The 15,371-nt window shown below is 38.3% G+C and overlaps 1 protein-coding gene across 8 annotated transcripts in view; it reads left to right on the top strand.

Annotated features, from left to right (window-relative positions):
- Positions 1-6: 6 nt before the first annotated feature.
- Positions 7-15,371, top strand: part of ROBO2 (roundabout guidance receptor 2) — a 709,767-nt gene continuing 694,402 nt past the window's right edge. For all 8 annotated transcript variants that reach the window (XM_006773936.2, XM_015570594.1, XM_015570599.1 and 5 more), the window contains exon 1: positions 7-749. In XM_006773936.2, the coding sequence (XP_006773999.1) occupies positions 689-749 (61 nt within the window). In that variant the 5' untranslated portion in view covers positions 7-688. The remainder of the gene's footprint in view (positions 750-15,371) is intronic.

Raw genomic sequence — 15,371 nt, 5'->3', positions numbered from 1 at the left:
CTCCCTCGCTCCCTCCCTGCCGCCCTACCACGCAGGAGTTCACCTTCGCCGCCGAGGCGTCTAGATTTCCTTTGCTTCTCTGGAAACGACAGAGGTGGAGGGAGGCGACGCGGCTGCCAAGGAGAGGCTCGCCAAGGCGGCCCGCCTGCAAAGTGTTGCTTTGACACCTCCTGACTGTGGAAGTTAAGGGGAAAAACTCCGGACGCGGAGCTGCTGCCCAGACGGAGACGGGGGAAGGAAACCAGTAGGCAGGCCAATGGTTTTCCGGCAGCGCGCTGGCAAGTTTGTGGAACACTTTCTAGGAATTAGATCTTCGTCCTCTCCCTTCCTCGTCCTGACTTCTGAAGAAAGAACTTGGTTTTGGATTGCAATGGAGCCCGAGGAGTGATGGTTAGACACACTGGGATAATCCCTCCGACTGGGCTGCATTTGTGGGAATTTAGGAAGCCCGAGTGGAAATACAGCAGCCTTTGGTGCACCCTCTGTTCATTTGGATGAATCGAAATGTGCCCCATCCAGGACCGCTCCACTAAGCCCTCTCATCTTGCCATTTGCTCTCCTTGACTTTAATTAGCATCTAGGAAAGTCTGAACTTTGGACCTACCTCTTCTTTTGATACTTATTTTTGTACTTTTGCTCTCTGGGATTGATTTCTTAAAACAATCTGGATCCTTTTTAATATGTCAAAATGAGTCGGCTGATGTTTACACAACTCCTGCTCTGTGGATTTTTATATGTTCCCGTTGATGGTAAGTTAAAAATGCTTTTATCCTCCCCCACCAAAAAAATACACTTTTCTTTCCGAGGGGGATGTGGGCTCTAAATAAAATGACTTTGTATGTGTAAGTCCCTTTTGGCCAGGTGTGGGTCTTTAGGGGGCAGTGATTTTAAGTCTTTTGTTTCTAAACAGCTGCAAGTGGAACACATTAGTAGTCACCTACTGTTGTTTTTTTAATTAATTGAGGAGTTGGACAATAAATGATGGGATCTTAGTTTTGTTAGAAGAGAATTATTAAAGGAAATCTCTCAAAAGAGTCTAATACTGTGGTACTGCTCTGTTTGGTGTTTGTTCTTGTATCTGAACTTTGACTTAGACATTCCAGTGAAAAAAATTAGTAATGGATGTTGTACTGAAGGTTCACTGAGTTAGGAATGTGGGACGAGGTCTCTCAGGGAAAAAAGTGTGTATCACCTTCATGCTGGCCAGTACCCTCCTAGTGTGAAATCAGAGTGAAGAATTTAGATCATAGGGCGGAAACTGTCAAAAGGGGCCTGGGCCAGACTCCAACAAGGGGAAACATAAGCTCCGGGCCTGCTGGGGGCAGCTCTGTCCCCTGTGGCAGACACAATGGGGATCGGAAACAGGTGCTGGCTGTGTCTCCCTCTAGGTTGAGTCAGTGTGTCAAGCAGCCAGCATTCTGCCTCTGATTCTCCTGTCTTTTGTTCAGATTTGGTTTCCTGGTACATTTTCTTTGGATGTCAGTTTCTTGTGAGAGAATTGCAAAATCCTTTTTAGGAGCCGTTTTGAATGACAAGTGGAAGTAATCATTAATATCTTTTATTGTTTGTTCAAAGAAGGAAACCCAGAGGATATTTGGTATTAACCTTCTAGGGACTTTAATTTTTACATCCATGGAAAGAATTGGATGTAGACTGGAGCTTGCCACCTCCCCCTCCCGAAAATGGGGGTTATAGTACTTTAGTTTTTTAAATACTGTACTTGTAAAGAATTGGAGGTGTATTGGTCCAAACATTTGAGCCATCATAGTTGTTTGTTGCTACATAAACTTTCCTCCAGCATATGCATTGTGGACAAATTCATTATTTGGGACACTGCGTATTTTTGCCCGCCCATAGGAGCTAACTTTGTTCTTGGCAGCTGTGGATGCACAGAACCCAACATATTGGACTCAGAAAGGAAGCCTTTCTATAAACATGAGGCAATACAGATTAATTTACCTACTGTCAAGTGGCGGTTTTCAGTCCTGGACTACATAAGTACCTTTGCCTCCCAGCGATAGTAGGCAAGGCATTGCGGGCACACTACTTCTCTCTTCACCCTTCAAAGTAGTAGATGTTTAGGAGTTAATCACTGTGAATTATAGTGTGGCAATATCTATAGTCATATCTAATAATTCACCATGCATTTTCTTTAATACATTTCCCTCTATAATACATTTACATCTACATTACAAAAAGTTTTACATATTTTTTCCCAAATGTGTTTGAGTATTAGGATAAGAAGACTTGGATATAAGTTTTTAGGTAATATGTTCCCAGAAGACATGAATTTGCATTTTTCAATACCAGAAATACATGTAAAAGCTATATATTAGACTACAGGATTATTGCCAAGTTTTGTTGTTGTTTTTTTATTTTTTGTTTTGAATCAGTGTGTAGCTGGAGGAATACAATTAAATTGCTCAGTGGAAGTGACAGAGGGAATCAGAAGAGCTTGGTGTTACAGAATGTAATTAATGTACCACAGTGTTTGGAGGTATATGAAACAAATGCAATTAACCAGCTCGCTGGAACAGCAGTAGCAAGACATCATTTCTTTCCTGTCCTCCCTCCCTCCTGTCCTGCCTCCCTCACTTCTTTCCCTCTCTCCCTTCTTTCCTTCTCCCTCACCCCCACCTCCCGCCTTCCCTAGGGACACATGTAGGACTTTCGTTCTGATATAATTTTATAGGATAAGGGCGGGGAGATTTGTGTCTGACCCACAATTATGCAGCCAAATTCATAGTAATGTAGCAAAAAATGCCTAGGGTGGAGTAATTGAAAAGGTAACATTCATTTTTTTCTGTGTTAAACTAATTTTTGTATTTGGTGTCTAATATGTCAAAAGCAAATAAAACTGTGGACACTTAGTGAGTTCCTATGTAAGTCACACTGTTGACATTGGCTTGCCTTTGGCTTACTCCAGAGTGATGACAGCCTCTCCGTGGGGCTGTGGAAAATTTGTGATGTAGGCAACACTGCCCTCTAGGCTATTTCAGCCCGGGGCCCGGCCGGGCCGAGTGTTCGCACGGACAGTGAGGGAGTGGGCTGCTCGGCTCTTGAAGCCTTCTTCCTCTTCCAGGATTCCAGGATTTCTGTTTGCTTATTACCCTGCTTATAAGTGTGTGCTCATTCTCCCCATGAATTTCAAATTTAGAGAGGCTTGGACCATTTCAAAGATATACTGACTATCCATGTGCTAGACACAAAAATTAATTTTATTCAGTGACAAATGATACATAGATTTGCATTGAAATTTGCTTGGTGGGTTATTTATATGTGCATTTTCATGGCATGTGAAGAATGTTAGCGTTTTGCCTTCTCATAGAAGGTACATGCTAATATTTATGATTGTTCAGTATCATGTGTCTGTAGGAATCCATAGAAAATAAATATTAAGTTAGTTGATAACTACATGCAAACTTTTCTATTTGGGATGTCAATGCAGATTTTCTCATTTGATAGAGATTAATCAAATGCAGATTTTCCTTTACTATTAATAGGAGATTATGTAATGAACTTAGCCTTTGTTCTCCAGATTTTCTTTATTTTTAAATAAGGATATGGTTTCCCAGTCATTCACAGGGAACTAATATAAACCATCACAAGACTTTTAATTATATCTATATACCATACATTCTGTCAATTCAATAATTTTATGATACTTTAATACTTGTAAAAGGATACTTTTAAAATGAGAATGGTTTTCTTATCTAAGCCTTAACTAGTTTTTTCCCAGTGTTGTTTCTTTTAACGAAGCCCATCTCCCTGAAGGGTGATGCAGGTAGCTGGGTGGTGGCAAGAGTGCTCACTTCAAGATTCTGCCCTGATTGAAGGCTTTGCCCACACGCAGCCTCAATGATTCCTGAATGGAAACGACACACATGGTATTTGGGGAGATAAAGATGATATGTGTGCACAGCACAGATATATAATCTCATATAGGTTCATACATTTTCCTAAAGTGCTTCTTTTAATAATGGGCTCATTATTGTAGCCATATGTAGTTCATTTCAGAACTTAAATTGCATATAAGTAACCTGAAATTTGTTCTTGGGACTCTGCAGTAATGTGAGGTTTGAATTGGCTTTGTTTGAATAACCTTTGTGTCTAGGCAACATGTGGACCATAAACCAAGAGGATTTCTTAGAACATCAAAAAAGACTATCTTAAAGGGGGGAAAAAAGTCATGGTAATACAAAGAACAATTCTGGCCATCTCATCCCTGAGCAGTCTGTGTAAAATAGCATTTTGATAATAAAAATATGGCTATGTAAGCACATTGAATACATTTGGATGCTTATATAATAATGAAGGAGCTCATGTATGTGGGATAAGTGTCCAGTGAAATCTGCTTCAGTAGTTCCTGCATTCTGTAGGAGATAGGTTTACTTCCTATGTGCAATTTGGTTTTGAAGAGTATTTGGAAGAAAAATTTTTCTTTTACTTATTTCTTCTCCTAGTCTTCCTCTTCTCCTCCTCCTTCTTTTTTGAACCTGATGTAAGGAATTATAAAAGTATTTGAAGAGTAAAGAAAATAAGTGAGGTTGTTTCTTAAATAATAATTTAGAACATCTGCATTTAAAGGAGATATGTTAATCATGTTTTACTTTTGGGTATATCCAATTGGGTCCTCAACTTTATCATTTTTATTTTCTAATACTATATAGCTTTATGGAAACTTATTTTGTATAGATCCTATCTTTTTTTCAGTTTAGACAGACAGAAGTCTACAGATTGGAGTTCAAGCAGACAATGGAAACTTATAGAGTATCATTTTATATATTAATTTTTAAAGAAAATATTGTTATGTTTCTTATAGCATCTCCATGTATGGACCTATCAACCTAAATCAATACATTAATATTGATTTTTTTCTTCTTTTTAATTATTGACTAAAACATAAAGCCTTTTAGGGGAAATTCCCATATACTTTTTAAAATGTGTCAACAGTGTGATATATTATAATAGAGATCTAATATAGCATTTAAAGTGTGTTAGTCTCAAAATAAATAAAGTGTAGCAATCTCACCCAAAATACATATCCGTAACTCAAAACAGCATTACTCCTAGAGAGAGGAGTGATCTAGGCCTCAAACCTTAGTGTTTTCTTCTGCATTTGCATCTAATACTTAAGATCGTTCATCCCGTTGCTGATACTTCTTACATTGCCCAGTCACTGTGTGGAAGAATCTAAGTTCCATGAGTTTGGCTCTTATACCATTGTAGTTCCAGTGCCTGGAACAGTGCTGGACACATCTGGCTGACTGACTGACATCTTTGCATGATAGCTAATAAGAATATATCAAACTGAAGCCTGGGATAGAATCTGCTCCTTTTTCTTGTCATCTCCAGCTCAGTAAATGGCATCATTATTCCCAGAGTTTTTCATGATCCCAAACTAGGGATCATTCTTGGCTGGTATTCACAGCCCATATCCAAATTGTTAGTGAACTCTGTTGACTATAAACAAACTCAGCCAGATACTTCTTCAGCAAAATGGGTTTATTTGAGAGCAACTAGAAATTTCAATCTGGTACATGCAACCACAGTGAGGCATGTGAAAGTTCGCTAAAACAAAGAAGGGGAAATCTTTGATAGAGGGGGGAAAAGGAGTTAGAAAGGTCTATTACAAACAGTTTCCCTTGTTGTGCCTCATGATTGAGTTAGGGTGGGAGAGCTTCCCATTCTGGCCTCCCTACTTCACTTTAAATGAAGTTTCTGTTACTAATTTTCACAACCTTTTGAAATATATTCTGGTACCAACAATTTTATTTGTGTGTTTGTGATTTTCAAATATATAGCAACATTGAAATAATTATACAATGAACACTAAGGTTTTCCCACTTGCCCAGCTGGTGTGGCTTAGTAGTTGAGTGTCACAGTTCGATTCCAGTCAAGGATCATGCCTGGGTTACAGGCTTGATCCTCTGTGTGGTGTGTGCAGGCGGCAGTCAATCAATGGTTTTTCTCATCATTGATGTTTCTATCTCTCTCTCCCCTTTTTCTTCCTCTCTGAAATCAATAAAATATATTGTACATATATTTTTAGAAAAAAGATATCCTCACCTAGATTCTACCATTATTTGACTTTACTTGATTGCCATCTATTTATCCATTTATCTACCCACTCTTTTATTGTTTGGATGCATTTTCAGATAATTAGATACCAAATGTTTCTTACTAACTCAACCACTACAATCCTGGGCAAAACCTGGACTATTACATTAGCCTGATAAATGATCATTTGTTTAGTTCCTGCTTGTCCTATCCCTACATCTTACCCCATCCCAGTTTCTTCTCTACACAGTAGCCAGAAGGACCTTGTAAAAGCATGTAAGATCATGACAGCTCTTTGCTCTCAACTTTCTAATGGCTTCCATGCAGAACCCTTCACAACAGTCTACCAGGCAGTTCAAGTTCAAGCCCCTCTCTTCTTACCTAACCTCATCTCTTCACACTCCCTACATACAGCCTAGATTTAGAACATTCTTTTTTGATGTTCTGTTTCTGACTCAGGGCTTTTGCATTTGTTCTTTCATTTACTTGAAATGCACTTCCTCAGATCTCTGCATGGGTATGTCCTTTAATTGATTTTATAAGTCCCTACCCCAAAATCATCTCTTTAGAAATATGGGCCATCCTATCTAAAATTGCTCCCCTTACAACACTATTGGGCTGCCCCTATTACCTGTCTTAATTTTTTATAGCACTTGTCACCTCCTAGAAGTGTTAGAGTACCTGTGTGTATGTGTGTGTGTTGTGTGTACATCAACAACTGTGAAGGGATTGACATCTTATCCTACTTGCAAGCTAAGAAGTTAGACTGCCACAACTGGATGAGTGCTGGCAGGAGACATGAGATTCCTGGGTGAGAGATGATGGGCTTCATTAGTCATGCCACAGCAAGCAGCATGACTGTATGTGTGTATCGATTTACCTTGACCCTGAAGTCCATTGGGGGCAATACACTGGGTCCCAAGTAGTCATAGTGGATTAGCCTCACAGCTGAGGAACCAACCGTGAGTGTGGGAACCCAGATATTTTATAATGGGAAATGAAGAAACTTGCCTAATCTTTACCCTGGGGGAAAACATTATCTTGACTATATCGGACAGTAAAAAGTCTGCCTTCTGCTCTCAAAGGAGACTACCTCTGTTACACAAGTCTGCTTGCTATATACATAGCTTTGAAAAGGTAGTTTCGAATGAAAGAGTAGTTAGTGCCTCTGCTAGCAAATCATGCAGAAACATGAGCATCCCATGGAGAATTTCACTCAGGTATAGACAGAGATGTTTGTTGACTGTCTGACTCCAATACTGAGCTTCTATAGCAGGGACTTAGCTTTGTTTGTCATGTTTACCAATGTTCTAACAGTGCCTGGAGCACACGATGACACATAATAGATATTCAAATATTTGTTAAGTGTATGAAAACGTGCTTATGGAGCACTTTTGAGATGTTTGTTTTCATGCCCTACCCCAGCACAGGAAACATTGTTCATTTGAACTAGGTTAATTTATAATTTGGGGTGTGTGCGTATATAAGTAGACAGGCAGAGAGTCAGACAGATAGAGAGGGTTATCAAACATGCATATTTTGACACAAAGGACATCATGATTCCTGGTGATTTAATATTCTGCCTTTCACCTGTCAGGAGGTATAGAATTGTTGATATACTTTAATATGCCTCTCTTATTCTAACCAAGAATATTTTCTATAATTGTGGTTTTCATGGTCACTCTGCCCCAGTACCCACAAACACTGCTGTGCTGTGCTTTTTATCACACTGTTGTTGGGGTGTATATTTTGACAGGGCGCTCCTTCAGATGATGCTGATGTGCCATGACAGGACTACTGCACTAAGGAACGTTGACTTATATGATGATATCCAGTCCAGAAACTAATACTTTTTCTACATTTAAGAGAGCTTTCCCTTTCAGCTTTAGCAACAGGTAAAACTGATTATTCTGGTACCAAGACAGAATTAAATTGCTTACTTCTAAAATTAATCTCCAAATGTATGGATCTCTAATAATTGACAACTAAGAGGAGGATTGAAAGTAGTAATTTTGCAAATCCTACCTGCTGTTGCAAACATCATGGCCAGGCCGTGTTTACTATCACTGACAATAAACTGAGATAAACTCAGGAATTTGGCAGGTAGGACCATCTTTATAGACCTACTTTTGATTTTAAGAAAATAGCTTAAAGCAGTGGTTGGCAAACTGCGCCCCCTTGAGTGTGGCTCTTCCACAAAATATCACGTGCAGGCGCGCACATACAGTGCAATTGAAACTTCGTGGCCACACTCAAGGGGCCAAAGATCTGCATGTGGCTCGTGAGCCGCAGTTTGCCGACCACTGGCTTAAAGGAATCAACTAAAAATATATCTATATTTTTAAAAACATTGAGATAGAGGTCAACATATACATTCTCTAAATTTTGCTACTTAAATATTTTCTCCCACTTTATTGAGATATAATTCACATATCATACAATTTGCCCATGTGAAATTTACAAAGAAGTTTTTTTCATTGTTGTTAATCCTCTCCAGAGGATATTTTTCCATTGATTTGCAGAGAATGGAAGGAAGGTGGAGAGACAAAGAGAGAGAAACATCATTGATTGGTTGCCTCCTGCACTGTCCCAACCACGGCTGGGGAATCAAATCTGCAACCAAGGTAGTGCCCTTGACCGGAATTGAACCTGGGACCCTTCAGTCCTCTAGTCAATGCTCCATCCACTGAACCAAACCTGCTAGGGTACAAAGCAGTGGTTTAATTCATGGAGTTGTGCAGCTATCACTAGAATCTAATTTTAGAACTTTTTCATATCAAAATAAATACATAAATAAATAAATAAATAAATAAATAATTACCTGTATCATGTTCCTTATCTACTACCCCTTCCCAGCCCTAAAAAACCACTAGTCTATTTTCTATCTCTATAGATTTGTTTATTCTGGACATCTTATATAATAAAACCCTAATAGGCAAATCCACCGAATGGTGGAACAACTGGCAGAACCACCAGTCGCTATGATGCACACTGACTACCAGGGGGCAGATGCTAAATGCAGGAGCTGCCCCCTGGTGGTCAGTGCACTCCCATAGGGGGAGCACTGCTCAGCCATAACTCACGCTCACTGCTGGCAAGTACAGCAGGGGTGGTGGTGGGAGCCTTTCCTGCCTCCACTGCAGGCAGGGGGTAAGGAGCTAGGAGTCCTGCACTGTGAGAGGGCACAGGCCAGGCTGAGGGACCTCCTCCCAGTTCATGAATTTCATGCACCAGGCCTCTAGTTTCATATAAAAAGAATCATACAATTTTTGGTCTTTTTGACTAGTTTTTTTTTTTCCCTTAGTCTAATGATTTTAAGGGTCATCCATATTCTACCATGTATCAGTGCTTCATTCCTTTTCATTGCTGAATAGTATTCCATATCACTTATCCCTTGAATGATCAGTTTATGGGTAGTTAGGTTGCTCTTACTTTTGGTTATTATAAATATTTCTGCTATGAACATTCATGTATTAATCTTTGTGTGCACATATGTTTTTATTTCTCTTGAGTGGAATTGCTAGGTCATTTGGTAATACTATGTTTAACCTTTTGTGGAACTGCAAAACTGTTCCAAAGTAGATGAATCATTTTACATTTCCACTTGCCAGGTATGCGGTAAATTTATTCTTTTAAATCAACTTGAAAAGAAAACATTGAATAACCTTTATGAGTTCAATGTGTTTTGTAGTGAAGTCATTTTATATAATAACTAGAGGCCTGGTGCACAAAATTTGTGCAGTGGGGGGTGTCCCTTAGCCCAGCCTGCACCCTCTCCAATCTGGGACCCCTCTGGGGATGTCCAACTGCTGGGTTAGGCCTGATCCCTGTGGCAGTCGGACATGCCTCTCACAATCTGGGTCTGCTGGCTCCCAACCGCTCACCTGCCTGACTGCCTGATTGCCCCTAACTGCTTCTGCCTGCCAGCCTGATCATCCCCTAACCACTACCCTGCCAGCCTGATCAATGCCTAACTGCTCCCCTGCCGGCCCAGTCGCCCCCAACTGCCCTCCCCTGCTGGCCGGGCCCCCCCTAACTGCCCTCCCCTGCTGGTCTGGTTACCCCCAACTGCCCTCCCCTGCTGGCCTGATCACCCCTAACTGCCCTCCCCTGCCGGCCATCTTGTGAAGGCCATCTTGTGCCCACATGGGGGCAGCCATCTTGTGACGAGAAGGAATTGATGTATTTCCAGCTGGCGCAAACTGGGAAGGGTCAATTCTAAATGGGTCACTTAACCTGGGCCTTCAAAGATGAATGGAGTTTTATTAGCGAGGGAGAGTGGAAATTAGCTTTCAGGAATAACAGGATAAACGGCATGGAGATGACAGGCATGCTAGGGGAAAGGCAAGAAGGCTAGGTTAATAGTAACATAGTTTGTTCACAGGGGAAGCAGTGTGAGATGATTATTGAAAGGCAATCAGTCAATGAACATTGCTGAACAAGTTTGAGCAAGTAATTTAATGTTTCCATGCCTCAGTGTCCTTATCTATAAAATGGGCATGATAACATTGTCTTTCGCATACAGTTGCTACAAGGGATACATTAATATATAAATGAAAAATATATGTATATATGTATTACACATATATAGAAATATATGCTTAGATGTAATATATATATTCTGTATGTAAATTATATATAAAATACTCTGAATAGTACCAGGTACTTAATAAGTACCACTGAAATATTATTTGTCTCTATATTAATTATTAGTAGTAATTTTACTATTATTTCTTTCAGAGTATAGAAGTAAAGTTTAGAGGAATTTGGAAATCAGGTTACTTTGTATTACATGATCATTTAATTATAATTTTCATAAATCTTTCAAGCATGAGACTTCAGGTGATTGATTAAGAAATTTTGCCTCACCCTAGCTGGTTTTGCTCAGTGGATAGAGCATCGGCCTGTGGACTGAAGGGTCCCAGGTTTGATTCCAGTCAAGGGCACATGCCCGGGTTGCAGGCTCAATCCCCAGTAGGGGATGTGCAGGAGGCACCTAATTAATGATTCTCATCATTGATGTTTCTCTCTCTCCCTCTCTCTTCCTCTCTGAAATCAATAAAAATATATTTAAAAAGAACTTTTGCCTTTTAAGGGAACTCATCTGTGGCCACACCTATGCAATTGTGACAAAAGTTCTATCACATGTGTGTTTCCATTGCATCATATGCTGGTTACAGAACAAATGGGAGTCCCAAGTGAGTGGTATTATGAATTAAAAGAGTAAAAAGAGAGGCATACTACAAATAGTAATTTGTTAACAAATAAAACAGGCTTGTTAAGTCTGCATTCTGGTTCATGTTGATTGATTTACATTTTATCAAGAATATATTTTATTTGGTGCTCTTGATATAAAGTGCCATGAAGATAAATCTTGTATAAGACAAACTTAATGGGTTCTAAGTAAACATTCCTAATTTTCTAAAAATTGTATAGACTCCACTCACATTTTTTCTAGATAGTCCACTTTACTTTCTTTCATTCAATATAGAAATTGAGTTTAATAATTTTTATAATTACCCATTAATAAGATTTTCATGAATGGTTGTGTATATCAGAAAAGATAACCCAAATACAATGATATCATTGTTACTGTAGAAGGAATACTCATTAGGTGGTCAGAAGCTCTGGACTCCAATTTTAGCTTTTCTTTTTAATTAATTATGTAATTTTAATCCTTATAAAAACAAACACACACAAAAACAAAAAAAGCATAAAACACTAAAATGTAGTGACTGTAATCTCCAATGTCTCATTCAGCCTTAAATTCTATTATTGTAAGTTATTTAATTAAATGTCCTATCATTGATTATTATGTTTGAGTACAGTTGAAGGAGAAAGTTTAACCTGGAAAAAATTATAGAAAACCCTAAATGTCCATCTCTGAACACAATCATTCTTCATTGTCCAATCTGCATGGGTTATATTTCTGTATTTTCTGTGGGCTTAATGACGTGAATATGGCTGACAGGCAACATTCACTAAGTCTCATGATTCACATCCACTTTCATTCATTAATGACCAATGGTGCTTATTCTTACTTTATAAATAAATGGAATTTTTAAAAAATAATACTAAGAAAACACTAGTCTTAAGCCAATATACTTAGTTTATGGCCACTGTAACTAGAACCATATGCAGCATAGCAATTTTAGCTCAGGAGAGGGGGTTAATAGCCACTTTTTAATTTCTGTTGTAAAGATTGATGTGGGATCCCTTCCCCTGGTTTTTGGTCCCATGTCTTTTTGGACATGAGCTGGAGGACATGGAATATAACTCAACTGTTCCATTACACTGCTTTTCAAGTTTAAACAAGGAACACCCAGTTGAAATCATTTGGAATTTAAAGGATTTGTCCAAAGCCTGTGTGGCAGTTATAACCAACTAACATATTCATAAGATCAAAAAAGGGAGACCTTTTGACTTGTGTTTTCTTTATAAAGAAAAGGTTGTAAATCAAGGTTATAGCAGACTTTGAAAGTTTTACAATATTTATTCCCAAATATTAGCAAATGCTATAATATAGTTAATTTGTTTAGGTGTATCTGATAATTATGGAATGTAGTTTTCAGGGTTATATTAAATTAAGGGAAATTCAGGATGAACCTAGCCAAAAACATTCTAAATTGTGTTTTATATCTTAAAACTAACTTTAATGTATTGACAAATAACAGTGTAGTTATTGAAAGCGAAGTCCATTGTTGATTTGTTAAACTAGAGAAGGCATTTTACCTTCCCCTTCTAAAATGAGCAACAGCTGTCTGTTCTAACATACCTTTGTATAGCAACAACTTCAGGAAGAAGCCATCACCCAAATAGCAATTATGTGAACCCCTTCACACTGTGCCACTGACTGTAGGAGAAACTGAGTAAGAAGAAAATGCCTGCTAACTTAACACTCTTCAGCATCCCCCGCCCCCATGCAAAATGGACAGTGAGGAGTTATAGCAGCAATTTTTAAACTTTTTAACTTCATGGCACACTTAAACTAATTCTAAAATTCTGAGGCACACTAAAAAACATTTTTTGCTAATCTGACAAAAAATTGGTATAATTTTAATTCATTCACACTAGACGGTTATTGTTATGTTGGCTGTTGTCTTTTTTTTTTTTTTTTTTTGACAATCCTGACTAAATAGTCAGGTATTGCGTGAGTTAAAAATTCTTGTGGCACACTAGTTGAAAATCACTGAGTTAAAACATTGAATTTGATGGTGTCAGAACTACTTTTTTCACTGCAGTGATAATGTCAAGAGTTAAAAACTAATAGTACCTGATTCTTGTACTTTCAAATCTTCAAGCTGTCATTTAGTTGAGATTTATAGCCTCTTTTCTTCTCACAAATGCTGTTTAATAACTTCACCATAAAAGAAGTGCTAACACATTTAACTGGCCCGTTCCTCACTGGCCATCATGAAAACGTGTAGGTGATTTTGTAGCTAAGTATGTTTTTAAGTGTTTCAATCCGCCTTTGTGATTCAGAGCCTGGATCATGTCGACTTGTAATACAAAATGAAAGAAAAGAGAACGGGAAAATATGTACAACATGTAGATACAAATTTGGGGCAAAGATATGTCTTACCCCCACACCATACACACATGGCTGTAAGATATACATAAACTTCTGAGTTGTTTGATGCCTGCCCTCCACTCACAATCCAACTGACAACTTTTATTTTACGAAGAACATTTTCCAGGCTATGCATTATTGTACTTTTATGTTAAACTGTAACACCTGTGATGTTCATCAGATGGGTCTTATGAAATGCTCTCCAGATTTTTGAAACACTCAGTGAATGTGTGTCATCGTGTTAAATTTAAATTCTGAGTTCGCTCAACTTTTCAGAAAGCGTTTTTATCTCTCTAAGCAGCAGCAAAATATGGCATGCAAATAAGACAGCTAGAGGATTGCTTTTATAGTCTTAGAATGCAATTCTAAGCTTTTTCAACATGGATGTTATAGGAGTTTATGCATAATCTTTGCATTCAAAATAGTCCAGGAGGTGCAAAGTTCTGCCTGGGAGGGACACTCTCTATGAACAATGAGCAGGGTGATGTTGGAAAAGTGAAAAACTGAATGTTTGAATGAAATGAATTGGACGAGCATTTTAAATTACTATATATACCAAGTAGACAAGCTAATATTTAGTTCTATGGATTGTTAACATTCACATAAAACAGAATGATTTAGCATTTACTGAATCCTTTCAATCCTAATCAATTTGGGATCAAATGCAAAAGAACATGTGTCTGGCTTTGTATGACCCCAAATTCTTCCATTTTCCTTTGAGCAGATGACATGCCTTTTTTGCTGACTGACATTGGTTGCTAGGAGAAGTGCACTGGTCTGGTCTCCTCTTGTCCAGCAGTAAAACTAAAGAGTGTATTGAGTAAGAGAAAGAGAGGCAGAACACAGTACAGGCCATGAATCATGACTTGTCTCCAGTATGTCCACCTTCCTCCCATTGCTTTTCCCTTTAAAAACTTTTGTTTTTACCAATGATGCTTTCTTTCAGCTGCTATCTATAATCCTTTTGAAGCCTGAGGGGATGAGGGTTGCTAAAGGGAGGCTGTGCTGCTAAGAGTCCACTCAGAGCAATAATAAAAGCCTTGAGAGTTATTCATGGAGCCACATTAGTGAGAAGGCCCTACCCAGTGAATAGCATCAGTCAGCTGCTTTTGAAATCGGGTGATTAATACCTTCTGTTTTTAATGGGGGGAAAAGGCAGACAAGAAAGGTCTTCATACTACTTTGGCTCTTTTGCAAATTAGCTCTTATACATTGTCAAAGCTTTTGACAAAGAACTCGCTAAATTTTCAATACCTGCAGAAGTCTTTTTTTTTTTTAAAAAAAAATAGTGTTTCATGAACTGTTCACTGTGGTTACTGTCAGATAAAATTGAAATGTTAAAAAATATCCCAAATGAACATATAAAATATTAGTTAGCCATTCTTATATTTTGGCAATGTTTGTGATGACTAGGAAGCTAAAAACATGATGTTAGCGAATATATTCAAAATGTGTCTAAGCTGATCTATTTCACAGCATCCAAATCACATTTTTGTGTGTGTTTTTTAATAAAGAAACCAATTACAGTACTCTTGAGATTTTAGAAAAGCATCTAATGAGAAAGTGTTAAGGGCGGCAGGTGTTTATTTCCCATGAGCACTTCGATGTAAGGGACAGTCTGTAATTTACAAATAAGGTGTCATATATATACACAGGTTTATATCTATAGTCTAGTTTAGCATAAGGAGTTAGAGATACTACCTTTATAATCCCCATTACCTCTTATCATATCTTTTTTTTC

Source organism: Myotis davidii, unplaced genomic scaffold (genome assembly GCF_000327345.1).
Source record: "Myotis davidii unplaced genomic scaffold, ASM32734v1 scaffold24, whole genome shotgun sequence".
Classification (NCBI taxonomy): domain Eukaryota; kingdom Metazoa; phylum Chordata; class Mammalia; order Chiroptera; family Vespertilionidae; genus Myotis; species Myotis davidii.
Note: the sequence above shows the minus strand (reverse complement) of the source record. Positions and strands in the feature narration are given on the sequence as shown.